We start from the raw sequence: 24,641 nt of genomic DNA, 5'->3' as shown, positions 1-24,641 counted from the left end.
GATGCTGCCAACATTATCACAAATATGGAAGCCAACTGCTCAGCCTCTGTGAGTGGTGGTGGTGGAGGACCTCCACCTGTTTTTCGGGCCTCCGCTTTTTTTTCTGTTGGCTATAACGGGCCACATTTGAGCATACAGAGTAAGCAAATATGTACTTGTAATGTGCTCAGATAATTTCAATTAGTGCTTACAGAAAGAAAATTAATGTAGCCTCTAACTGCAATTGATTTACATCGGACAAACAGACCAAGCACTATGGCTCATAATACAATTACACCTTACCTGTTTGGACTATATTTTTATATTTCATTTTTACTTGCTGCCAGGAACGTTTGGGGCCTGTTGGGTTGCACCTGCGCTCACGTCACATCACAAAATAAAATGTATAAAATATAAAATAAAATAACATATGATAAACTAACGTGTTAAATGGGTGGAAATCCCTAGATCAATGTTTAGATTAACACTCACGCATTGACTCTGTCGGCTATGTTTTGCCATGCATGCTCCCTTTCTTTTGCAGCTGAGGCTGTGTTACTTTTTTTCCGCAAAATTTGCATGTTATCGGCATATGCTGCCATCAGAATTTCGGCCTCAAGTGCTGTAAAATACATTGACCGCGCCTTCTTTCCCTCCGTCTCCATGGTGACTCGCTTAATCTGTGCTCCACTAATCAGGGCTTTATGTATCCTCGTGCTTTAACTTGGGGTTAAAGCAACTCCGCGTTGACTGAACTAATTGTTATCAGCCTTTCTGAATCCGAATATTCCGAGTTGGACAGTTCGGGGTTACTCAACCCTGAGTATCGTTTTTCACTCTGAGTTTTCTAAACCGGCTTCCTGAAATAGGGCCCTGCTCTGCAGATAACATACTAATTTCTCATTTTTAATAAAAAGTACAAAAAACCCAGCCATCCTTTCTGCAATTTTTAACTTAATGCGGCATTATAGTTACATAATTAAGACACTTTAGAACTAATAACTCTCTTTACTGATTAAATTATTATTAAATTATTCACATAATAACAGAAAACATCTACTTTTTGAGATGCACAATAAAAGCTCTATGTTTAGAGACTCAAAATGCAAAACTGAAGGCTTCACTTCACTGTCTGTTCAAGAGGAACATTAGAAATCAAGTGTTTGACCAGCAGCAAAGGAATGATCGGCAGGCTGCTCAAGCACCACTCAACCAGCCTCTCGGCTCTCAGGTCAAATGAAGGTATTTTAATGACCACACTTATTACTCATGTGATTGTGTGGATTTTGTGAGTCGGACAAAGGCATAGCTCTCAAAAAGCAGGAAAATTAAAACAATAAGCCTTAATAAGTGAGTGACTGAACATTTGTTAGGCAGTGGTATTAAACAATGCAAAGACGCAAAAATAATTGCTTAATTATTTGAACTGAAGCATTTAAAGGTCCATTTTAATTTGTTTGTGTCTTGTTTATGTGTTAATTAACTTCTATACACATGTTACAGCATCAAAACATTTTTTTCAGTCTTACCACCCTGTTTGATTTTTAACTGTGTTGCTCAAAGAGAGGTTGTTAGGTAGAGCTGGATCAGGTGACCCTGAACCCTCTCTTAGTTACGCTGCAATAGACACTGACCACTTCTTCTTCACTCATCTGTTTTCACTCTTCATGAGTTTATACACCACTGTTTAATCATTACCTAATTCATTTTAAATTCTGGCTCTCTTTCACAGTGTGTCTTTTGTTCTGTTTCCTTCCCCTCACCCCAGCTGGTTGCAGATGGCTGCTCCTTCTTAAGCATTGTTCTGTAAGAGATTTCTTCCTGTTAAAAGGGAGTTTTGCCTTCTCACTGTTGCCAAGTGCTTGCTCATAAACTGAGTCATCTGATTGTTGGGGTTTCCTCTTTACACAACAATTTAGGGGCTGAGGCAACATTTGTTGTGTTTAGCACTATATAAATACAACTTATTTGAATATTATAATACATAAATACTTGGTATAGCTTTTCCTGTTTTTTATAATATGAATAAAATCTGATAGACAGTGTTTTAATATTTCCCAATATGGAACATTTTACCTTTAACACCTGTTTATTTGTGCTCTGAATCAGGGAAGTTTGATTCAGATATAGATGTTGCATATAGGATAAATGATAATTCTGCTAATGCTACATGCTCAGATTAAACTCAGTGATTGACTGATTGGGTGTGGGGATATTTGAGATATTGGCACAGAGATGTCTAAGGGTCTGGTCTTAATTTACTAATTGACCAGTTTAATATTAATTTTAAAAAGTTACTGAATATCATTCAGTTCCCTTTTACTGACTTTTGCTGTCTTGAGTTCAGGCAGAAAACTCACAGCTCTTTTGCAGGCTGTGCAACATAAACATGCAAGATCTGTAGATATAAAGAGAGAGCTGACTGTATGTTCATCCTAACAGTAGTTCCTCTGTTCACATGGAGAGAGAAGAGAAGGATGGGACTTCACATAATTGTCCATTAGATAAATGAGAGAGACCTTAGACCAAAAGAAAGACTCAGACGTCTCCATTCTTATACCCTTATCTCCCCCCCCCCCCCCCCCCCCGAACACACACACACACACACACACACACACACACACACACACACACACACACACACACAGCGAGAGAGAGGTACAGTTTCAGTATAATTACTGTGTGTTATCAGGCTCAGAGAACACACTCGCTGCACTACATACATTAATATACTGAGCCGTGTGTGTGAGACAGATTCCTTTCCACCAAAGAGTAAAATGAAACGAAGGGATTAGTGCAGTGCTCCCTTTTTTGCGCTACAGACCGGTTTATACCTTTAAGCTGTCGCGGATAAATACAACAAAATGAAACCAGTACTGGTAGCAAAAAAAGGAAGATTTATTCATCACCAGTGTTGGTCAAGTTAATTGAAAAAGGTTATCAGTAACTAATCACTGATTACTTCCCCCAAAAAGTAATCCTGTTACTTTACTGATTACTTATTTTCAAAAGTAATTAATTGTTAGTTACTTAGTTACTTTTTAAAAACACGATTTACAACCTGAATAGGTAATAAAGAAATCATTCAGCCCAATTCTACTTTTACTGCATAATCCATCATATAAAATGTAATCAAATGGAAAGGTCCCTTTTTAAAACTTGTTTTATTAGTTTTAATCTTTTAACTTTATGCATCAAGCAAAAATTCAATTATATGCAACATTCTCTGACTGGAAGAAATTTGTTTAACATTTAAACCTATTTTCTGCACATCCCAGCACATAAAATAAAATATTTTTTTGTGTTTACACTCAGTCTTTCAAATAGATGCAAGTAAAACACAGCAGAAAATATCAAAGACTCAGTGGTCCTGTTGCTCTATTTTCACCTGTATAGCAGGCAGAGGATTACCCTGGTGCAGATGTGCCGCAGCAGTCAGTGGAAGAATCTGCGAGTTTGTCTATGAATTTCACATTCCGTCGTAGCGCACTCGGTGCTTGCTTGGAAGTTAAGGGTTTTTTCGCTGTAAAAATAAGCTTTCTTCCCACGCAGTGAACAGCGGACGCTAATGTTTTTGTCACTTTTTACGGAATCAAACTCAAAGTAAGGTCAGTACTTCCACGCTTTAAACACTGCACGCTCATACTCTCTCCCGCACTCGATATATGATCCATTGTTTATCTGCACACAGCTGTTTCCACGAATGTCGTACTCGCTTACGTCATTGTCACTCTTGCAAAAAAAATCACAGTTTTAGTAATGCAGTAACGCGGCGTGCTTACGGGAAAGTAACAGTAATCTAATTACCTTTTTTTGCAATAGTAATCCCTTACATTACTTGAAAAAAGTAATCGGATTACAGTAACACGTTACGCGTTACTGCCCATCTCTTTTCATAACACATTCAAAGACCCAGGGAAACCGAGTTAACCCTTCAAACCCTGACCTAATTTACCCTTTAAACCAGGGGAAGACAACTCCAGGCCTTATGAGCAGATGTCCTGCAGGTTTTAGATGTGTCCTTGATCTAACACAGCTGATTCAAATGGCTAAATTACCTCCGCAACATGTCTTGAAGTTCCCCAGAGGCCTGGTAATGAACTACTCATTTGATTCAGGTGTGTTGACCCAGGGTGAGATCTAAAACCAGCAGGACACCGGCCCTCGGGGCCTGGAGTTGCCCATCCTTGCTGAAAATGCTAACCGTCACCCGTGATGGGTTAGGGTTTAAAGGGTTAACAACAAAAACGATAAAAAAATAACAATTAAAACAGATAAAAACTCTGAAAACTCAACTCTCGCGGCCCGGTACCAAACGACTTGGGTTGAGGACCGCTGGATTAGTGTGTCTATATGTGTATTATTCATTTTTTGTAGGAAAATTAAGCCATTTTAATATCGCATGGACTTATTATTGGTTATTGGTAACTTTATTGTCCCTAACGGGAAATTGATTTGCAGTATGTCCGTACAAACAAACAAACAAACAGACAACCAACACATCACATACACACTCCAAAATAATATAATATAATATAATATAATATAATATAATATAAGCCTGAGAAAACAACCTAGATTTTTCATCAAAAAAGTACAATGTGCAATGGCAACAACACTTATGGTTTAGTGTTATTAACTATGATAATAGCAGTAGGTACAAAAGACAATCTATGTCTCTTTGTCTTCACTGCAGGCACTTTATAACGACGACCTGATGGAAGCAGTTGAAAATCATTAAAGAGAGGATGATCTGAGCACAACAGGACAGAGGTTGCCTTCCTCAGCACATGTGCTGAGGAATATGTTAAAAACATGTTTTAACAAATGTTCCCATAAGATACATCAATAGCACAAAGACAGAGGGTGTAGTTTAACTTGGGGTTAAAGTTAGGTTAAAGGTATAGTTATATTAAGCATAGATTCAAAATTAGGTTTACATAAGACAAATGATTATAGCACACAAAGGAATTTAAGAGAAACTAAAATAATACACAGTATTAATAAAAGCTAAAATGTGTGGTCAGTAAAATGGCACGGTATATTTATAAAGTAAGAATTAACATAATATAATACACGAAACTAAAAAAAAACAAAGTGAAATGTGACTCACAGTGACTGCAGGTTGTGCAGGTTGTTGAAGGCTTCAGCAGGAACAGATCTCAACTGGTTGTTTTGAAGCATCCTGTAAAAACGCAATCAAAACTTTAACAAAAAGTGTTAAACGCAACAAAACAACACAAAGATGGTTTACAAGGACCACATTTTGGGAAATACTAGAGTCGCATGTATATCTACAGGATAATCAGAAGCCAGTAATCTTAGCATAAAGTCTGGAAATTAAGGAAATAGATTAAAAGTGGTGAATAACTATTTTTATACTTGTCTGTGTTGTGTTGTGATTTTTAAAAAAATATTTTAGTTTATAATATTGGTTTGTTAAAGGATATATCCTCCTTTTCTTCAAGACATGTTTGTATATTAAGTAATAAATCAGACTTCATAGATAAACATACCTGGGTGTCATCTGCATAGCAAACAAACATGTATTCTGTGTTATCTAAAATATTGTCTATGCCTTTCAAAACTGCAGCTTTCACTGCCAATGCTCCTGGTTGCAGAGTGACTAAAAATAGACTGCTTACTCTGTTTTGGCCTGTATATGCTTGCATATTTTTTTTTATGTTGATAGGTTATGTTCTTTTAGATCAAAACCCATTAAGTGCAACAATAAACATGATGTTAATGAAATGAAAAAGTATTTAAAGTATACTATATACTAAGTAAAGTATTAAAAAAGTTTAATACCAGATAAATATCTGTAAAGTACCAAATAATTCTATGAATACAAAGATGTTTATACTTAATAGTAATATTGACATGTTGTGTTGGCTTCAATACAAGACTCAAATATATTTTGAGGCTCCCTACAGATTTTGGGGACAAAATAATTAGCTCAAAATGGCTCTTTAGATTGTAGAAGTTACTGGCCCATGAAAATATAATAGGCCCTAGTGCACAACCCTGTGGAACTCCATTTATTACAGAATTTGTTTTGTAAATCTTTTAGAAGTTTCTGTGTTACCTGGAAACTTATTTTCTTGCTTTCTTTCTGTGTTGGTCAATCCCAATTATTTTATGAAGTCTAACAATAAAACAAAAAATGTGAAACGTCCATTCATAAAACACAGCCAGCTGTGGCTCAGGAGGAAGAGCGGGTCTCTCTCAATCAGAAGGTGAGATGTTTAATCTCTAGTTACTTCAGCCAGCATGTCAAAGTCTTTTTGGGTGAATGATATTGGGTGAATGAGGCTTGTAATTAAAAAGCCCTTTGTGTGTTCAGTTTGAGTAGAAAAATGCTTTACTAAATACCAAGTTTCAAGACTAATAATGTGTATGATTGTAGCTTTTAGAAATATTATAAAGACAGTACTATAAAGTGCTGCAATAACAGGAGTTCAACAGTCCCAATGTTTACAGATCAATAAAATAGAAAATTAACTGACCCAGAAATGAACAGAGAGAAGAATGAAAGACAACAGAATAATGTGTTGGTACGAGCGAATGTGTAAAATGTAAACAGGGAACAGAAGTGTTGTTCCAAACTGCAGAAACTGTGCACTAAACCGAGACACACATGAAATCTTCAAAGTGTCTCTGTGAATGATTAGCACCAGTAAACATACCACACAATATTCCAGTGTTTGTGTGCGTGCTTGTGTGTGTGTGTGTCCGGGGGGTAGGAGGTGGGTGAGGGTTGTGGAGAGGGTGGGGTTGAGTTGCTATCTTTCTGAGGACCCTTATCAGTTTTAAACAATCGTAATCTGTTAGATCGCACCTTTATCACTGATGCTTTATGCACCCCGATGTAAACCGTATACAGCTCTTATCTTACTCCAGTCCCATTTATCTTTGAACATGTGTGAAGTCTCCAGTGAAGTTTCACTGCTTGCACAATGACAATAAAGCTCTCTGATGCATCTTGGCCAATCTTTACAAATTCAAAGGACGTTTAAAGGTCAAGATCAAGTTTGAAGGAACAGATCTTAATACAGGTAGAGAATAGCCCAGTAAAAATAGCCCAGCAGAGACAGTATAATGGGATTAAACAGTCTAGGTTAAACACCAAAAACCAATAAATGTTTTTTTTTTAGTGTTTAACCAGGATGTTCTTTTAGGAACATATTCACATAACAATCATAAAATGTGTATGTTTGCTGAGGCATCATGCCAGTGAGGAAATATGTGTGAACTTACAGCACTTTGAGGTTGTAGAGGCCAGTGAACGCTCCTCTGGGGATGAAGGTCAGATCATTTCCCGCCAAACGCCTGAGACACAGAGAGAGAGAGATTATAAGCATTACTGACTTCAGATCATTTTTGGCCAAATTAGCATAAAAATGAACTAAATGAGGGATGTGTTTACAAATGGAAAATATTTTTTAATGTTTCTATGAGGAGTCCAAAGTGAATGTTTTTTGTGTACAGCCATGAATATCTTTTACACAGGGTGACCCCAAAGCACCATGTCAGCCTATAAACAGCCTCCAAATATGAAAATGAAACATGTACCGGTATGAGAAAAGGTGTCCTCTTCAGTGTTCCAAGTAAACGTCAGATGAAGTGCCACCATCACCTTTCAGCGTGTCCACCCCCATCAGAGATGGGCCAACCAATCAAAGCTGCTGCATTCATGCTAACAAAGTGTCTCAAAAAGAGGGCTTTTACTATTCTTTTACACTTTGGCAGTGGGTCCTTAGTGCTTTTGGTGCTTGCTGTTGTAGGTGGAGGCATTTACAAAGGAGTATTAGACATTAAGAACATTGTTTTAAGATAAATTATTATTGTTCATGTTGAGAATAAAGTGGGAATACGGAGGTTAAAATTGTTTCAAGTCAAACAGCTGCCACGGCTGCTATACTCTCTACAAAATACCATTTCAACTTTAATCTCAAAATTTTGGATTTATTCTCAAAATGAATAATAATAATGAAAAAAAAAATCCTTTTCATTCCTAATGTAGAACTCATACTCCGCTGTGGGTATTTCCTCAATTATGAGCCTGTTGTTTGTTGTTTTACTTCTTCAGACGGGACGTCAGAACACAGTCCAGGTGAGGATGTTAACAGCAAATCCTTGAGCTTGCAGGGTTTACTGCAACCAACATTTATCTTAATATTTTGAAACGTTTCCGAGTTTAATGCAAAAATATGACATCTTATATGCTGAATATGACAGCATCTTATCTCATCTTTAGAAGATGCCATTCCTAAGCAATTAAAATTTAGAGCTGCTTGGATACAGTCTGCAAGATGAACTGATGAATTTGTTTCCAAAAACTCACAAGTTTAGCTTTAAGACTCGCACTGAGCATCATCTTTTAGACAAGTTGACAGTCAGACATCAGGTGTGTTTGGGGATCCGTGTTTCCAGCACACACGGTGCTTTCATTTCAAACCAACAGCAAAACACTGACCCACAGTGGGTCCTGTAGGTCTGTATGTTTTTCAGGGGCCACACAAAGTTCAGCCAGTCTGCCTACACCCAGCATGCATCTGTGCGGTGTCCTATCGCCGCAGTGACGTTTCTCACACTGCGGTGACAAATATCACACACACACACAGACACATACAGCTGGCAGCAGAGCATAACAGCAGTCAGAGTCATGTTCAGGTCCCTGTGAGGTCAGCCTCGCTGTCTCTCGGCTCCCCAGCTTTAAGGAAATGTTCGTACAGGACGTGGCGGCTGCTAGGTGAGGAGAGATGGGATTACATATCATCTCCTCACAGATACATGAGCTCAACGCCCGCTCAGACACCCTCACTTTCATCCATCTCAGTCCATCGCCCACCAACAAGAGTTCATAAGATATCTGATCATGTGTGGAGACTTGAAGGATGATAAAGAAGAAAACATATACAAGGTGTGGAGAGGAGATTCTGAGAACAGGTTCTTAAAAGCTACAAGCCTGGTTTAAGTTAGCCTGATTGTTGGTTCAAGGTCATCTTTTCGTGCACCTCTGGACCATTTTTAGAGAGGCTTCTACTTTTAGAGCAGCTATTAGCGGTGTCATCGTGTCACCTTGCACTTGTACCTCTGTGATATATGCTGAATCTTCTCCATTGTTTCGAAATGGCAAGACTTCTTCTGAGTCTACACTGACTTCAAGTAAGTCTTCAGGAAATAAGTACAGGTTGTGTAAAGGCCCTCTGAAATGATGAAAACATGACCATGTGTTTGTGTGACTCACAGCTCCTCCAGGAAGTGCAGGTTGGACAGAGCTCCGCTGGATAACACAGTCAGATTATTCATACTGAGATCACTGCAGAGACACAGAGAGAGAGAGAGAGACTGTTAGTGTCGCTCTATCTTTAGCTTTAGTCAGTCACATCTGACCTTTTGGCTCAGACGTGACTGACACACCTGGATTTGTAAGTACAGAAACAAAACAGAGCATAAACTAATAAAAAGTCATCCAATACATATTAATGAATCAGTGTTGACTGTAAAAATAATGACACACATTGAAAATAAACAGAATTATTTAGACTTATGAATTATTAAAGAACCACAGAGACCTGTTTATGCTCAGACACAGGAACCATTCAACAGCCTTCGCACGTAAAAACATTTAGTCTGACAACCTCTGGGAGCCCCGTTACGCATATATTTCCACATTTGTGAAGACCCCTCATGCTGAACCCAAACTAATGTCCCGCTGTTAATGTAGGGGAGCCAATCAGAAAAATGATGGCTTTAATAGGAAGCACTAAAACAAATCGCTTCAGACAGAAGATCTGAACTGAAGGGCTGCACGAAGGCCCAGTATAAGATTAAAAAGGATTATTTTGCAATTTCAATCACACAAATCCAGTCTAGCAGAGTTCAGGGTAAAAACGAGGTGGACATGAGTGTAGCGGTTTCCTATGCACAGAGTTAGACATACAAGCACATAAACACACCCATGCAGGACTTCCCGCCTCTTTTAAGGCCGGTGAAAGGAATGAGTCAACACACACCTGAGTGAGAAACAAGACAGGAGTAGAAATTACTGGAAACACTGAAAGCAGGAGAGCCGGAGGAAAGAAAGGAGCAGGTTTCCCTCCTTCACGCTTGCTCACAGTGACCTCAGCCAAACTCAAACACTTTTATCTTCCCTGTTCCTTCACGTTATCTTAGCTCAAGAACTTTGAATCACTAGTGACAGCTCTGATTTGTACACAGATCTGTGTTGTTTCCCACTAAAAAAGACTCACAGAAATCTACAGTAATGGTCTCTGTATTCTGATCTTCAGATTTATGCGCTGCAGTTAAATAAACACTCTCAGACAAAGCTTTAGTCCAACCGCTTGCTAGCTGCTTTAACTCGTGTTTGCTAAAGCTATTTTGTTAAGTTAATATCAATAACTTTTAATCTCTTGATGCGTGATGAATAACCCAGGTAAGGAAATCCAAGGAGGTTGATTCAGTTCACCTGAACACAAATTTCAGTGGGAGAAACACTTCATCCCTCATCCAAGCAACTTTCAGCCTGAGCCTGGAGAAGTGACTTCAGACTTTAATGAAGATGTAGTTTTAGACTTTAATTAAATTTAAATTGGCGAGTCAAAATATTTCACCCACACACAGATGTTATGAAGTCTTAATTAAAGTTTTTGTCCAAACACCAATACCATAAAACAAGCCTCCAGTAAAAGTATTTTCTTTGAGTGAAATGGACCTGAAAATAAAATAAATGAATAAATAAACAAACACAAAGGCTGATAAAAAAAAACATTTGGGGCATTCTGAAAGAGAAAAGCTACCGCATAAAGTGGAAAATCATCCATTAAGTTACAAAATAATTGTAAACAGATGAAAACTGAACACAGAAAAATAAATTACAATTAAATTAAAGATTTTTTACAAAGAGAAGCAAATGACTACAAGTGAAACAATCTGATTATAAGGACACAGCGCATTCACAGAATTACCGAAAAGAAACAAACAAACAACCAAAAAAAAAACCCACACACTACATCACTATCATAACCCACGCATACACACCTGTGCATCCACACACCTCAACACTATGTCAGGAATGTGATCTCATCTGTTTACTAGCAAGGCTGCAGAAACAGAAAAAAAATCATCAGCATGTTGGTTAATTTTTTATTTATTAATTTTTTTGCTCGACAATTCACGTTTGGGGCGCTGTCGTGAATATTTTTGGAACTTTTATGGCTCCACGGCTCAAAAGCAAAGTCAAAACAAGCCGACATCGGTGCTTGTGATTGGCTGCAGGGACACCGTTTGTTGTATGTTGTGTTTGTGTGCAGCCATGACGTTCTTCCTCCTTTCTTTTCTTCTCTTATCTGAACCGTCTATTTTCTGCTCTCTGATAACTATCGGCAGGTAGCGTCTTTCCAGGAGGGCTCGGGTCTGAAAGGAAGCCGAGACAGACTGTCTCTGTCTTTAACACACACACACACAGAGAGAGAGAGAGGGTGTGTCTGCAGGTTGAATACACCGGTTGTTAAGGAACTTTCTCAACACTCCATAAAACCTGTTAATGTGTGTCCACAGGTAGTCTGGTCGCACAGACAGACACACACAGAGCGCCTCTGTTTAGCTTTATTTTAGCAGAATGCTCCTTTACTCTTGAGCAGACTAACGCCGTTATGGCTGATTGGCTTTTACTGCCGCTCACAAAAACACCAGCACATTTCATTCACTCATTCATTCATAAAGATAAATATGTAGTCGTGTAGGCTGCGTGTGAGCGTGCTTCAACACACCGGGCTGTTCATTAGTCAGGCGGAGGCCTCTGCATGTGCCCACATACAGAACATTAACATAAACAGAAATCGCTGTATGTGTTTCTTTATGATTGCAAATGTGATTTTACTTAAAGCTGCTTATTTCCAGCTTTAAATGTTTTTAATACTTGGGCTCTATTAGAGCAGCTTTGTATGATTCATATTTCAAAATAATCCTTTTTCATCTTATAATGAGCCTTGATTTTAGTCCCTCAGCTCATCCACTGTCTGAAAGAAGCAGTTTTACTGCCATTTGTTCACTTGTTAGGACAACTTATTCTGATTGGCTCCTTCTCACAAACAAGAGGTTTGAACAGCAGCTGGGTGTGGCTTCTGTGCTTCGATAGCTAGAGGTGTGTGTAGAGCTAGAAGTGGGTGTGCAAGTGACTCACTTTTGGAGCCTCAAGTGGACATTAGAGGAACTGCGAGTTTTGGGACTTCCACATTTGGCTGTATTTTTTGGTCTCGGAGGTTCCTGATCATTAGAGTATTCGGAAGCCTTTTGGTTCACAGGGTTACATTTAAAGAGATGCTTAATAGGAACATCTACTGCAACAAACAAGTTAAAGCAGATTGGAATCTGAAGATATGAATGAGTTAAAAAGGTTTTTACTTAATACAAAAGTTCAACTTTAAGAATAGTACATTTTTAGAACAGTTTTTTACTTTCATGAATCTCCATATTATCAAACAGTAAGGTCTCTCCCCTGTAACATTAGCTGCTGGATCACCATTAGCTCTTGGCACAGACATGGAGCACCATATGCTGTCGTATTATGTTATCACATCAGCACCATCCTAAGGATCTCTGGAGGGTCACTACATGTTTAGCGCAACATGACACTGACCGTCAGTGGAGATCAAGTCTGGAGCATGAAAAAGAAAAAGCTGTTAATGAAAATTACTTGATAAGTTTATTAGTTTGGTAACTTTTGGTTTGTTTTTTCTTGTTTAAAGAAAATTGCAACAAAACACAAAACCATCAGTTCATAACAATCATTGTCACCTTTACATATCTTTCCTCGAACACCTGCTCTCCTCGGCTCGGTTTTTAGGGTTTTCCATTACGTGGTAGTACCTGGTACCAGGTACTTTTTTTGGGCAGGCTTCCAAGCAAGCTGAGTCAAGCCAAAACTGTGACATCAACACAACACATGACAAAAATTTGCCAGGGAGTAACATCACTAGATGAGTCATGAGAGCTACACGCAAACCAACAGTGCAGTCTAATGTCGAGAAACAGACGCTTACCACCAGTTTAGCAGTCAGTGTACAATCGCCCTGATCTCCTCGATTGTTGTGTTTGTGTTTATGTTGCACAAAAATGATGTAACGGGACTTTTGCGTTGCTATAGCACCAGCTCGTACAGCTCATACATTGAGTTGGTACTCAATTGTGATGGCAAACTTGAACTAAACCGAGTAGTCTTGTAGACGCTCGAGGAAAAGAGGAATTACTGCTGTGTTGTTGCTGTGCGTGCCGTCACTGATGTTGTCGTTGTTGTTGTGACTGTACTGTACATGAATGAATCTGCATGTGTGTAAGATTCCTATTGAAAGTGAAGAAGGTTTTCAGATGAAGAGATAGTTGCACAATGATATAGTTTTAGTCTTGCTTGTTTGTTCCAGAGGGTGTGCTGACACTGCACCTCAGCCTACAGACTCACACAGCAAACATTATGTTTTCTTTTTAATTGACTCTTTCCTCTCCACACTGAGAGAAAACCCACGGAACAGCACCCACCGCCTCACCAGTTCAATCATTTCTACCCTTTATTATTGTAATTATCTAATACACCATCAAAGAAAAATGTTCCACTCAGAGTAACAGCAAGAAAAGCAGCATATTTACAGGTGGAATCATTTATTTAGAAAGCACTGATGACCGAGGTCCAGAGGCTGTTTTCACTGCCACACAGATTCGAAATCGAAAGAAAGTTGACTGAAAGCAGCAGACAGACAACAGTGTGTCCTATGTTTTGATTTCCTTCACGGAATACACACCCAACCACACACACACACACACACACACACACGCACGCACGCGCGCGCGCGCGCGCACGCACGCACGCACGCACGCACGCACACACATACACGACTTTGCAATGAAGATGAGATGATGATGACAATGGGAGTAGGTATTGTTGTGCTTTAACAATAAGTAAACATCCAGCACTGATTAGCATGCTGACAGTATAAACATACACAGGAACTACAAACTGTGTTTGTTGTCTGACTGAAGGCCAGAGCTTTTATTTTGAAATTGCCAAGTTTCCTGTGCACTCTGACTCAATGTTTCTGTCAAATACCGGAAACAAAGTTATTATGGAATTTATAACAAAAACAACAATGATATTATTATCATCATTGTTGTTTTATACTACTACTACTACTACTACTACTACTACTACTAATATTAATAATAATAATAATAATAATAATTACATTTAAAATAGTTAAAAAGGGTGAAATATTTTACAAATAAATTCAAAATTAAGTATATCTAGAAATTAGACTTAAGAAATTAAATACTGTTTTTTATATCTGTATATATTTTTATATGTTTTATTGCAAAATATATACAAAATTATGTTTATTTCATGGATAATAGAACAAAAAGAAACAAATTTAAAGAGATTTATGAAAAGTTTGAATGTTTTTGCTGCAAAAAAAAAAGATTTATGTTCTGATTGAAGATATTTTGCATATACAATGTAAAATTATGCCAATCTGCCTTTAAACCTGCTCGTTTTTACAAAAATAAAGTTACATCTTGTACATTTCTATAACAATAAGTTCCTAAAAAAAAAAATTTTATTTTATGTTTTTTAAAGCACATCTTATTTTTCTAAATAGGGGAGGGGTTTTCTAAATGTTTGAGATGAAAGTATTTTTAATATAAACAAAAAACATGTTTTACCGTTATTTTTTTCCTTTTTGTTTAAATATTTTATTTAATTTGTATTTCATTGCTGTCTTATAACTGGAGAGCACTTTAGCACTGTGGTGTTTGCTCTGCTCTATAAATAGAGTTGAATTGGATTTGATTGGATTGATTAACCCTTTAAGACCTACCATAGAACCAAGTCCGCCAGAGCTTATATTATATTTTTACATGCTGTGGAGCCATTTTTGGGAGCATTTCAAGTTGCTATACATCAATACAACCATTATAGCCCAGATTTTAATAATATGTATCCATTAAGTGCATAGTAATTACATAAATTGCAAAAAAGTGCAATAAACTACAAAAAAATTGAAAATCGTTTTTGATTTTTTAACATATATTTGTAGTTAGAGAAATTTAAGAGGCTTATCCCTCAAAACTGTAAATACAAAAAAGTTGCACAAAATAGTTTCCCACCACAGGAAATTTATTTTGAGTGTCTTCATAGTTTTATTTTTGAAATACACCAATTTTTATACACTGCAGGAAAAACGAAAATAAATATTATAGTGCAAATTTGCAAAAAAGCAGCACATGCATCAAAATAAACTATTTCCAGCAGTGCAATATGAGTCCTAAGCATCCCAGAAACGACACAGAAAGTCATAAAGTCAAAGATAAGTTTTAAAAAGACCAGTATAGGCTCATGAGGCCCTGATGGTAAAAAACTACATTTCCGCGAAAATGACGTCACTTCCGGTTTCGGGCAGGTAATGGCGGAAATGCAAAAGTTCACGCTGACGTCTATTCCAACGTAGGAAGTGTTATGAACAGCTGATCGGATCGGTAAAGCGTGTTTCTGGAATATTATGTTTTTGTTCCTGCAAGCGGTTTTTATGCAGTTTTTGCAAAGCTTTATGTGGAAGGAAACCGTGACCTAGGACAAGCTGATGGCATAAGATGTAAGTACAACTCCTCCGGTTTCATATGCAAATAAAATTTTTGCGCTAGCTTACGTGGTTGCAGTGCTACTGGGATTTAAAAATAGTTACGCAAAACAGAGCGTGTCCGCTCCGATCGGCTCTAAAAGTTTAATAAAGATTTAATAACTGCAGGGTTTTTGGGGCAATAAAGTGCATGAAGTCAAGAATTTAAGGAAAATGTTGAATTACTCTGAAATATTTTGAAGATAAATTGTAATACTTTATGAACTTCCCAGAAACTCTTTCAGGATCTTTGACTTTTTCTGGACCTTGAAGTACAGCAAACTGTTGATACTGTAAATTTAAAGTACCGGATCAAAACTTTTCCAAAAGATCTTTAAGGCAGACGCTTGAATATTTTCTGAGTTGTTTTTTTTCTGGAGGAGAAAGAGAGGCACATATGAAGAACAAGGCGAACAGAAGGATGAAAGAAAAGACGAATACATTATCCATGTTGTGTGTTTTTCCCTCTTGATGTTGTGGTGGACGAAGCTTTGTGTGTGTGTTGTCTATTTTCCGTCTCCTCAGGCTCAAACTGATGGATATCAGACGATTATTCAAATGTCGGCGGGCTGCAGAAAGACAAACTCTGGAGAAAAAAAAGAAAAGGGAACTGTGTAGTTTGGAGGCGTAGTGTGACAGCGAGGCCTCTCTCAGTTTTTGTCTTTTTTTGCTCTTTCTTTTTGCCTTTCTTTCAGTCTTTCGGGGGTGGGTCAGCGGGGGGCCCCCCGAGGCGAGAGAACATCAGGAGGTTTATTCCCCGGTCGGTTCAATCAGTCTGTGTCGTCTCCTCCAAAAGGAAAAGATACCTCAAGATAAACAGCAGCTCTGTCAGATCTGTGTTTGTGTGTCCACGAAGGTAACCTGAGGCGCAGATGATCGCCTAAAACGAGCTGCTCAGTCAGTGAAATAAGAACAAATGTTTATGAATCTAGACATCAAGAGTTTATCTGTCTAAGACATTAGTTCTGGTCCCCTGTGTAGCAAAAATGCTCAGAGCTTTAGAAACAGTACAAAAGTCTGAAGGTGTGACGATCCGTGTTTTTAACGTAGTAGCAGAGATAAGAGAGAGCAACAACGTGAAGCTGCAGCAATGAGGAAAGCTGCAATCACAGCTTCAAGAATGTGTTTGCTTCTTCTTACCAAAGATGCAAACAGCAGTCAGGACCAGGCTGTACCTGTAATCAAATCTCTCACCACGGGATAAAAACAGGATGTTTTCCAAATCATTTGAAGCTATAAGCATTTAAAAATAGTAAATGTTCGTAATAACAAAGATTCAGACAAGTTCCTGTGCAAATAGACAAAGCTGCAAGTTAAATGTTGGTGGTCCTTGGGTCCTCAGGCAGCGCTGCATTAAAAACAGACCTGATTCTGTGGTGGGTACTCCTGCATGGGCTCAGGAACACTTCTGAAAACCATCATCATCATCGAACACAGTTCATCTCTGCATCCCAAATTAAACATGAAAAGGTACTACAAGCCTCATTCATCCAACACGTTACTCCATCCCTTAAGCTTTTCCTATCATGCACACAGTAACACTCAGATTCATACATCAGAAGCAGTTGCTTAAGGACAATTCAACATGTGGACTGAATGTGCCAAATATCAAGCAACCAACCTTCCAGTTACGACATAATCCAATCTACCTCCTGAGCCACAGCCTCCTACAAGTTTAAAATAGGATACAGAAATGTCACCAACCGCCTTTCCTGGGAAAAAAACTGATTTAAGATGGCAAAGTGGAAAACCGTCCTGTAGTCTGGCCAAAAAACCGGAGATTCTTTTAGGACATCTAAGAAAAGCGCAACAATCACACCACAGTTCAAATCCAGCATTCATGTTGGTAATACCACTAATGCTGAGTGATCTACAGTTTCTTGGACCAACATATGCTGTCATCCATTTTATTTTTTTATTATTTCAGCAACATAATCCCATCAGATAGTTCAACACAAGTTACAGGGAGGCATTTAGTCCAGGTGGGATGCTCAGTCTGTGAAGGCACCATTAATAGTGAAAGATGTGCAAAGTTTGGTGGAACATAAACCGCTAAATAAACCTTTGTCTTCTCCGAAAAGCAAGACTGTAAAAATATATTCTACTTGTTTTAGACAACGGGTAAAGAACCAGCTGCCTGCAGTCCAGACATGTCACCCACTGAAAACATTTAGAAGATTAAAGAGCCGAAAAATCTGACAATCAGGTCCTGAGCTGTCAAGCAGTTAACACTAAGTTTTCAGGACTACAGGAATCAAAATGAGCTCACATTTTCAATATACAGTGTAATCTCATCCTTTCATTACCATTTTTTTAGTGTCCAAAGTTTTTCTAAAAGCGAGATAAAGGAACCACATTCATTGTGCCTGCATTTAGCAATTTAACGCAGCCTTTTAAAACAGCTTCAGTAATATCAGTGTAGCTTACTTGCTGGGATGTTTTGACCTCAGATTTTAAGATCTAGGAGTAGAAATGTCCAAGCACTGATGAACATTTTTATTGTGGCCTCACGGTTGTGGAGTTTAAATCAATTATCTCTGATAGCTTAAGGCTATTTCAGTATCACTTTCTATTGTCTGCCTGACCTCTCCCATACCCCCACAGGAAGACAGGTAGTCCATTTACCTGTCTGTCACGTCCTCTTTTAACTAACTGTGTGAGTGTGCAGTGGACCGTGGCATCCACAAGGACCATCTGATGACAGCTGAGCTCAAACCAATGGAGCTCCCTCACACTAAGACTCCACTAGTGCAGACGTGCAAACACTCAGGACTGTAAACGGGCTACCTACCTTCCTGTGATGTCACGTGAAAGGTCAGGAAGTTCACTCTTGCTAAACATCTGCATTACCTGGAAATTCATTTAATTTTAGAGCTGTTAGTGTAGGAAAGTGCAGACATGATTTATATGCTCAGGGCTCGGGATGTCCAATATGGCTGCCAGAAGGGGCGTGGCTACAGAAACCTTCATATATACATCAGTCCATTCATCACATTGAGGCTAAATGCATTCCTGTGTTGCTGCTGTCAGTCACACGTAGAATAGAGACTTCCAGGCCCATTCAGACTTCAGGCAGCTCTGCTTAGGCATGCAGCAAGTGTATGCACACACACACACACACACACACACACACACACAAAGGCATTGACAGATGGCAGTATTCAGACTGACGGCGGTCAAACAGACAGACAGACTGAAGGAGATTGTAAAGCGACTCTGAGATCAGTTGCTTTCCTCAGAAGGTCCCTTAAAGTTCTCACAACAAACCAGGAGGCACAAAATCACAACAGGACATTCGAGCTGATATTTTAATTGATTGTTTCTGGTTTCAAAAAAGTGACATAACAAGTCCTGATCATAGACAACAACAAACTCATCAACTGTTTGTCATCAACAGTTTTCATCTGTTTGAATCAAAACTTTTGCTTTCAAGATCTGTTGCATCAAATTGATAACAAAAAGCTGAGTATAGTTGTTTCTCTTTGATGGTGTTCTACGGCTTCTTGTATACCAGGGGTGCCCAATCCCAGTCCTCGAGATCTACTATCCTGCAGCTTTTAGATGCATCCCTACTCCAACACAGCTGAATCAAATGGTGTGATTACCTCTTCAGCATGCCATCAAGTTTGGCAAAGGCCTGATAACAAGGCATTCAGTTGATTCAGGTGTGTCAGAAGAAGGATGCGTCTAAAAGCTGCAGGACGGTAGCTCTCGAGGACTGGGATTGGGCACCCCTGTTGTATACTATAAGCACGTGCTCAGGAGGACTGAATTTAAGACAAACCCAACTTATGAGAAGCGCTTCAATTCACCCAGAGGACACTAAGGAGAGAGCAGCTTCTCAAAAAAGGTTTTCGTAAATAAAAATGAATTTTTAAAACCTTTTTTGGAAATAAATGCAATTGGTCAACCTATTATTCTTTAATTTGTCTTAAAGTGAAGCTGATTTTGTCCTTATATTGCTAACATTCTGCTGACATATGCTAATTGGCCATTGAATTGGCCAAGTATTTAAATTGGGGCATGTTCTCTTCATACCAGTTACTATTAATAAACTGAGCGTAGCGTTAGTTCAGGTCAAGTCAAGCCACAAACACCATCAGTCTTAAGCCTTTTACATATTCACATCTTCATATCCAGTCGGTGAATCTTATACCGTGGGCATATTTAGGCTGCTTTAGACCACCTACAGTTGCGGCACATCTGCAAGCCACTTTGCAAACCACTTCCATCTGGCTCCTCCTTTTCATGCTGTTCCGAATTAATCAATGTCATTGATGTGGTTGCACTGCTGCTCTCCCCACGGCTGACTTTCAGACAGAAGGTATTTTCTGTTGATCCTTGTTTGATATGTGGAAAAAAATTTAAAGTGGCCTAATGTCCCCAATTTTCTAGGTTACAAATATCAAAAACAGAATAGAAATGGACACATTTGTTTAACGCCAGAAAAAAGGACTATATCGCAAATGTATTATAATTTGAAGGTTTCATTTGAAGATATTACATTAATGCATATTCTTTTCAAAGAACCATAGTAAGTGAGCAGCTGACTTTAAACTGTTTGGACAGGTGTGGACTATTCCTTTGTAATTTCTTCATCAATTAAGCAGTTTTGATTTCCAGCATTTACATTTAGTAATAATAAAAATAATGACTCATGTTTAGTTTTAGGTTTTTAGAGCAGGTCCCTTCTGTGGATGCAGGGTTTTGTTGGGTTTTTTTTGCACCAAAACAAAAATGTAAAAATTTATCTGGTTAGTCTCCAAAACAAAGAAAGACACAGGAACTCCTTGATGTTTTGTTGGATTCGATTCCTGATTGGAGCTTTAATAAAGACACAAAGACTCTTTGATTGGCAGTCGCTGTGTGAGTGGGTTTGTGTGTGTCCATCTGCCTGTCGTGGACGAACTGTAAGGAAAGTGCTTTCACTGTGAAGCACACACACACACACACACACACACACACACACACACACACACACACACACACACGGCTGTTCTGAATAGGGGAAGGTTTTCTTTAATGAGAGTGAAATTTAAATCCTGGACATTGTGCTGCTTTGCAGCTACAGCCAAGACGAGCAGGTTTTCCTTCCACACACACACAAAGTACAATGACGTAATGCTTTTGCAGAAGCTGAAACAAGTCTTGTATCGAGGCCGATGACCTGCTGTGAGGTGAAATGGATTTGAATTCATTTAAGTGTCTTGCTTTAACAGTAGTTTACACTCAAGTAGAAACACTAAAACTTCGCAAATACTGTTGTTACATGGCCACAGAAATCTGTAGAACTTCTTTAAGCAGCCATAAAACGTCTTCCCGGAGGACACCAGAAGCCTCAAAAAAACCTGTGGAACCTCTTTCAAAAGTCCAGAATAACTTTCTAAGACTCACTGAAGCTGAAAAGAAGTCCTCAAGGATCAAACATCAAACTTTTTGTATACATTCACTTTTGGGGTGTATTCTTCAAAGACTTTCCCAGTCGTCTACATTTAAAATTCCACTGAGTCCATTTTTCGGGCTGTTTAGCTTTTATTATGATGCGATCCAATAAGCTGTCATAGCACCCAAGCTTCCATTAATCTTTAAGGACCCCTTTCAGGTGTTCCTGAAAGTTTAGCGTTTCTGTAAAACTAAATGAAATGTCTCTAAGCACACCTGAAAACTCCCTCCTCAAAAACAATGAAACAGCTTGAATTGTTCCAGGAGCCTCTTTAGAGATCACTGAATGTGACGAAACGTCCTTAAACATCAAACCTCTTTATTTACCTTCATGTGCACCCTAGGATCCACAACCAAAACTTCCTGAAGAACGCCTGGAGCTTCTGCAAAACTCTTTCACCAGCTGCACCTCTTGAGAAATCCCTCTAACCTTCTCAAAACCTCCAGGAAACTCTACATTTGTGGGCTAAACTCAAGGATCTGTTAATCCTCTATCAGAAGACACCAAATTGTCTTCTGATGTTTCAACACCCTTGAAACATTGTCAGTCCACACATTCCTGTTTGCCTGTAGAGGAATAAATTAAAAGTCCTTTAAAGAATCTTCAATGTCTCTAAATGTATGTTAGAATTCTACAATCCTAAAGCTTCAGAGAAACTATCAAAACATCTACAAGAATTCCCTGATATCCCTGATGTACTTGAGAAGTCTCTTTTAAGGATCACAGAAGCAAAGAAAAAACTCCAATACATTCCTAGGTATTGCCAAGGGATAACTTCCTGATAAACGAGGTAATCTTCTTCAAAGGTCTTGAAACCTTATTAAAACTGTTCTTATACTCTTCAAAGTTGATAATCTGTCGATCATCCAATTATTTTTTCCAGTCAGCACAACCATTTAGAAAACTTTAAGAACTCCTTCAACAGGTTCCTGAAACAATTAAAAATCTCTTAAATGCCTTTAAAGAATGAAACCTGAAATATCAGAGCTCCTTTAAAACTGCTGAAACCTCTCCAAATTTGTCTAAACGTAGAAAGAATAGAATCACTTGAAAAACTCCAGGAGCTTCTTCAATGAGTCTTGGCTGAAAACGGTTTCCGAAATAACACCTGTCCTGATGTTGGCACTCTTACCCTGCAGTCTGTGCAATGTACCTGTTTATAGATTCAGCTAAGACATGAACTTTTAAGTGTTAAGGCCGGACTCATAAAATCCGTGTAATATTTCAAGCATAAAAAATATTTTTTGGACTCACCTATTCTTAACACTTAGAGTCCCCCGAGAGCAGCCATTTGGCAGCTGTTCACAACACCGCCGTAATTTTGATGGACGAATTTGCGGCATTTATTATTTTTTGAACCTCAGACATACACATAGACACTGCTCAGGTCAGTAGGCTCTCTGAAATGATTTCTATGCCTTCTCTTACGTGGTCCGAACCCTGCTAACGAGAGTTCATACTGCCCCACCAACATCCTGAAATGTGCACAAAAGCAGCTGTGCAACACAGATTCAACTCCTGGGTCAAACCATGAAACTGACCCTACCTCTGCCTTCTCCTGAGAATTAGATGAACCCAGAATCTCAGTTTCTTCCTTTTCTTGTTTAGAAACATCAGGACCAGCTCTTCATCGCTTGGTGTCCACTTCATTTTTTTCACAGTGTGTGTTTTTTGAGGGTGAATTTTCTGTAAAAAATGCAACAAGTTCAGATCTGAAAAATTCTGAATGTCGTGTCCCTGTTTGTCCTCGGTGTGTAATGGCTTTTACTCAAATTTTAATTCTTTAAGTTATATAAAAAATAATCCTACTGCAGCAGTTAGTGAAGAGAGCAAAGGTGTTTTTGTATCAGGCTGTGAACGTGTTTTCTCTCCTCTAACGTTGGACATTGTAATATGGGAATCTATGGGGACTGACCCACTGTTGGAGACTGCCTCAAGTGGGCATTCGGGGAACTGCAGCTTCATTTGTGCTGTGGTTGAATTTGGGAACTTATTTTTGTCTCCAGGTGTAAATTCAGTGATGCACTCTGGGTCTCTGCAGATTAAATGTTTTTCCTTAAACATCATGAACCACAGCACCTGACATGCACCCGAAAAACAGGCACAGAGGACAGGTGTTCCGTTTCTCACCACTACATAACATCACCCGTGCGCGCGCAGGCACGCTCACACACACACACACACACACACACACACACACACACACACACACTTACTTTGTGCAGACTTTGGATCAACAGGTTACCTTAAAGAAAACGAAAACCTTCGCTGCTGACTTACAGGTAAGATGTGAAGACGCTCAGGTTGCTCGGTATTTCCCGGAGGCCCAGGTCCGAACAGTCCACCCAGTGCAGCAGCCCGTCCACCTCACACCGGCAGCGGCCAGGGCAGCTGGTCCGCCCCGCTCCCCCGACCTCGTCCCCGGAGCTGTTCAACCCAGCTGCAGCTCTCTGCACCGCGGGCACGGCGGAGCTCCGCATCTCCAGCTCAGCCCCCGCGCTCCTGAAGCCCACCGAGAGCAGCGCAAAGGCGGCTAGGACAGGCACAAACCCTAGCATGTCCTGCGTGGTCTGTCTCCGCAGGGTGAAAGTTTCAGTCAGAAGTGATGTGGAAATATAAAGTTGCAGCCTGGGATCCGGATCACGTTGTGGTGGTTTTTGGTCCCTACTCACCAGAAGCAAACTGGAAACCGCTCAGTTTTAACTTCCTCTGATCCGGATGTAAAGTGGAGCACAAAGAGGATTTGAAGAGTGGAATAAAAGTGCAGGTTGTCTGAAGTTTGGTCGCTTTCCAGGCTGAACGCGTGGAGCTGCACAGCAAGAGTGTGCGTGTGTGTGTCCCTCCACTCACTCTACAGGAGTGTGTAAACCGTGGTTCACTTTATATAGGCGGTGTGTCTCTGCTTCTGCGTGTGCCGTGATTTTTAATAGCAGCAGTGAAAAAACAAGTAAATATTAAAATCCACAGAGCATGTCCCTCATTATTTATGTCACATGCATGTCCCCCCCCCAATAAAAACGTACAGGAGAGGATTAACTTCAGTTTCCTTCACATAAAAAAGTAATTTCCACCACAAATTGATATAGGACATTTATTATCTACTTTTTATTTACTTTAGTATTTATTCTTATTATTTCTACTGTTTTAACTATTGTTTAGTAGCATGCTTCTTATAACAAGACCTAGGAAACTTCCTCACACCCACAGTCGGTCGCTGAGCCCGTTAAAAGTAAGTTTTTCCTTCCCTCTGTCAGCAAAGTGCTTGCTCATCGAGCTCTTCATTTTGTTGTTGGGGATTTCTCTCTGTTATTGTAGGGTCTTTACAATATAAAGCAATTCGATGCAACTGATGTTATGATTTGGTGCTATATAAATAAAACTCAATTAAACCGAATCCTTTCAAATGGTTTAATGAAGCTGAGTCTGTTAAAAATTAGAGTCTGAGGTTTAAATTTTCCTCAGAAAGGACCCCAAAATCCATCTGATTAGTGCATCCTTCCAAGTGCTCAAAGGAAACCTGCACTCACATTTGAAACTCACTTCTTATA

The 24,641-nt window shown here is 39.0% G+C and overlaps 1 protein-coding gene across 3 annotated transcripts in view; it reads right to left on the bottom strand.

Annotated features, from left to right (window-relative positions):
* The window catches only part of LOC309692890 (leucine-rich repeat-containing G-protein coupled receptor 5-like), a 53,905-nt gene extending 29,724 nt beyond the window's left edge, over positions 1-24,181 (bottom strand). For 2 of the 3 annotated variants that reach the window (XM_082511737.1, XM_082511738.1), the window contains exons 1-4: positions 23,374-24,181; positions 9,230-9,301; positions 7,237-7,308; positions 5,093-5,164 (exon numbers count right to left, since the gene is read on the bottom strand). In XM_082511737.1, coding sequence (XP_082367863.1) covers positions 5,093-5,164; positions 7,237-7,308; positions 9,230-9,301; positions 23,374-23,651 — 494 coding nt within the window. In that variant the 5' untranslated portion in view covers positions 23,652-24,181. Of the gene's footprint in view, positions 1-5,092; positions 5,165-7,236; positions 7,309-9,229; positions 9,302-22,639; positions 22,780-23,373 lie in introns of all 3 variants that reach the window. The other variant, XM_082511739.1, reaches the window with a different exon arrangement.
* Between the last annotated feature and the right edge of the window lie 460 nt (positions 24,182-24,641).

This window comes from Aulonocara stuartgranti (genome assembly GCF_965226115.1).
Source record: "Aulonocara stuartgranti genome assembly, chromosome: 17".
Lineage (NCBI taxonomy): Eukaryota > Metazoa > Chordata > Actinopteri > Cichliformes > Cichlidae > Aulonocara > Aulonocara stuartgranti.
The sequence above is the reverse complement of the archived record's forward strand: the minus strand, read 5'-3'. Positions and strand labels throughout refer to the sequence as shown.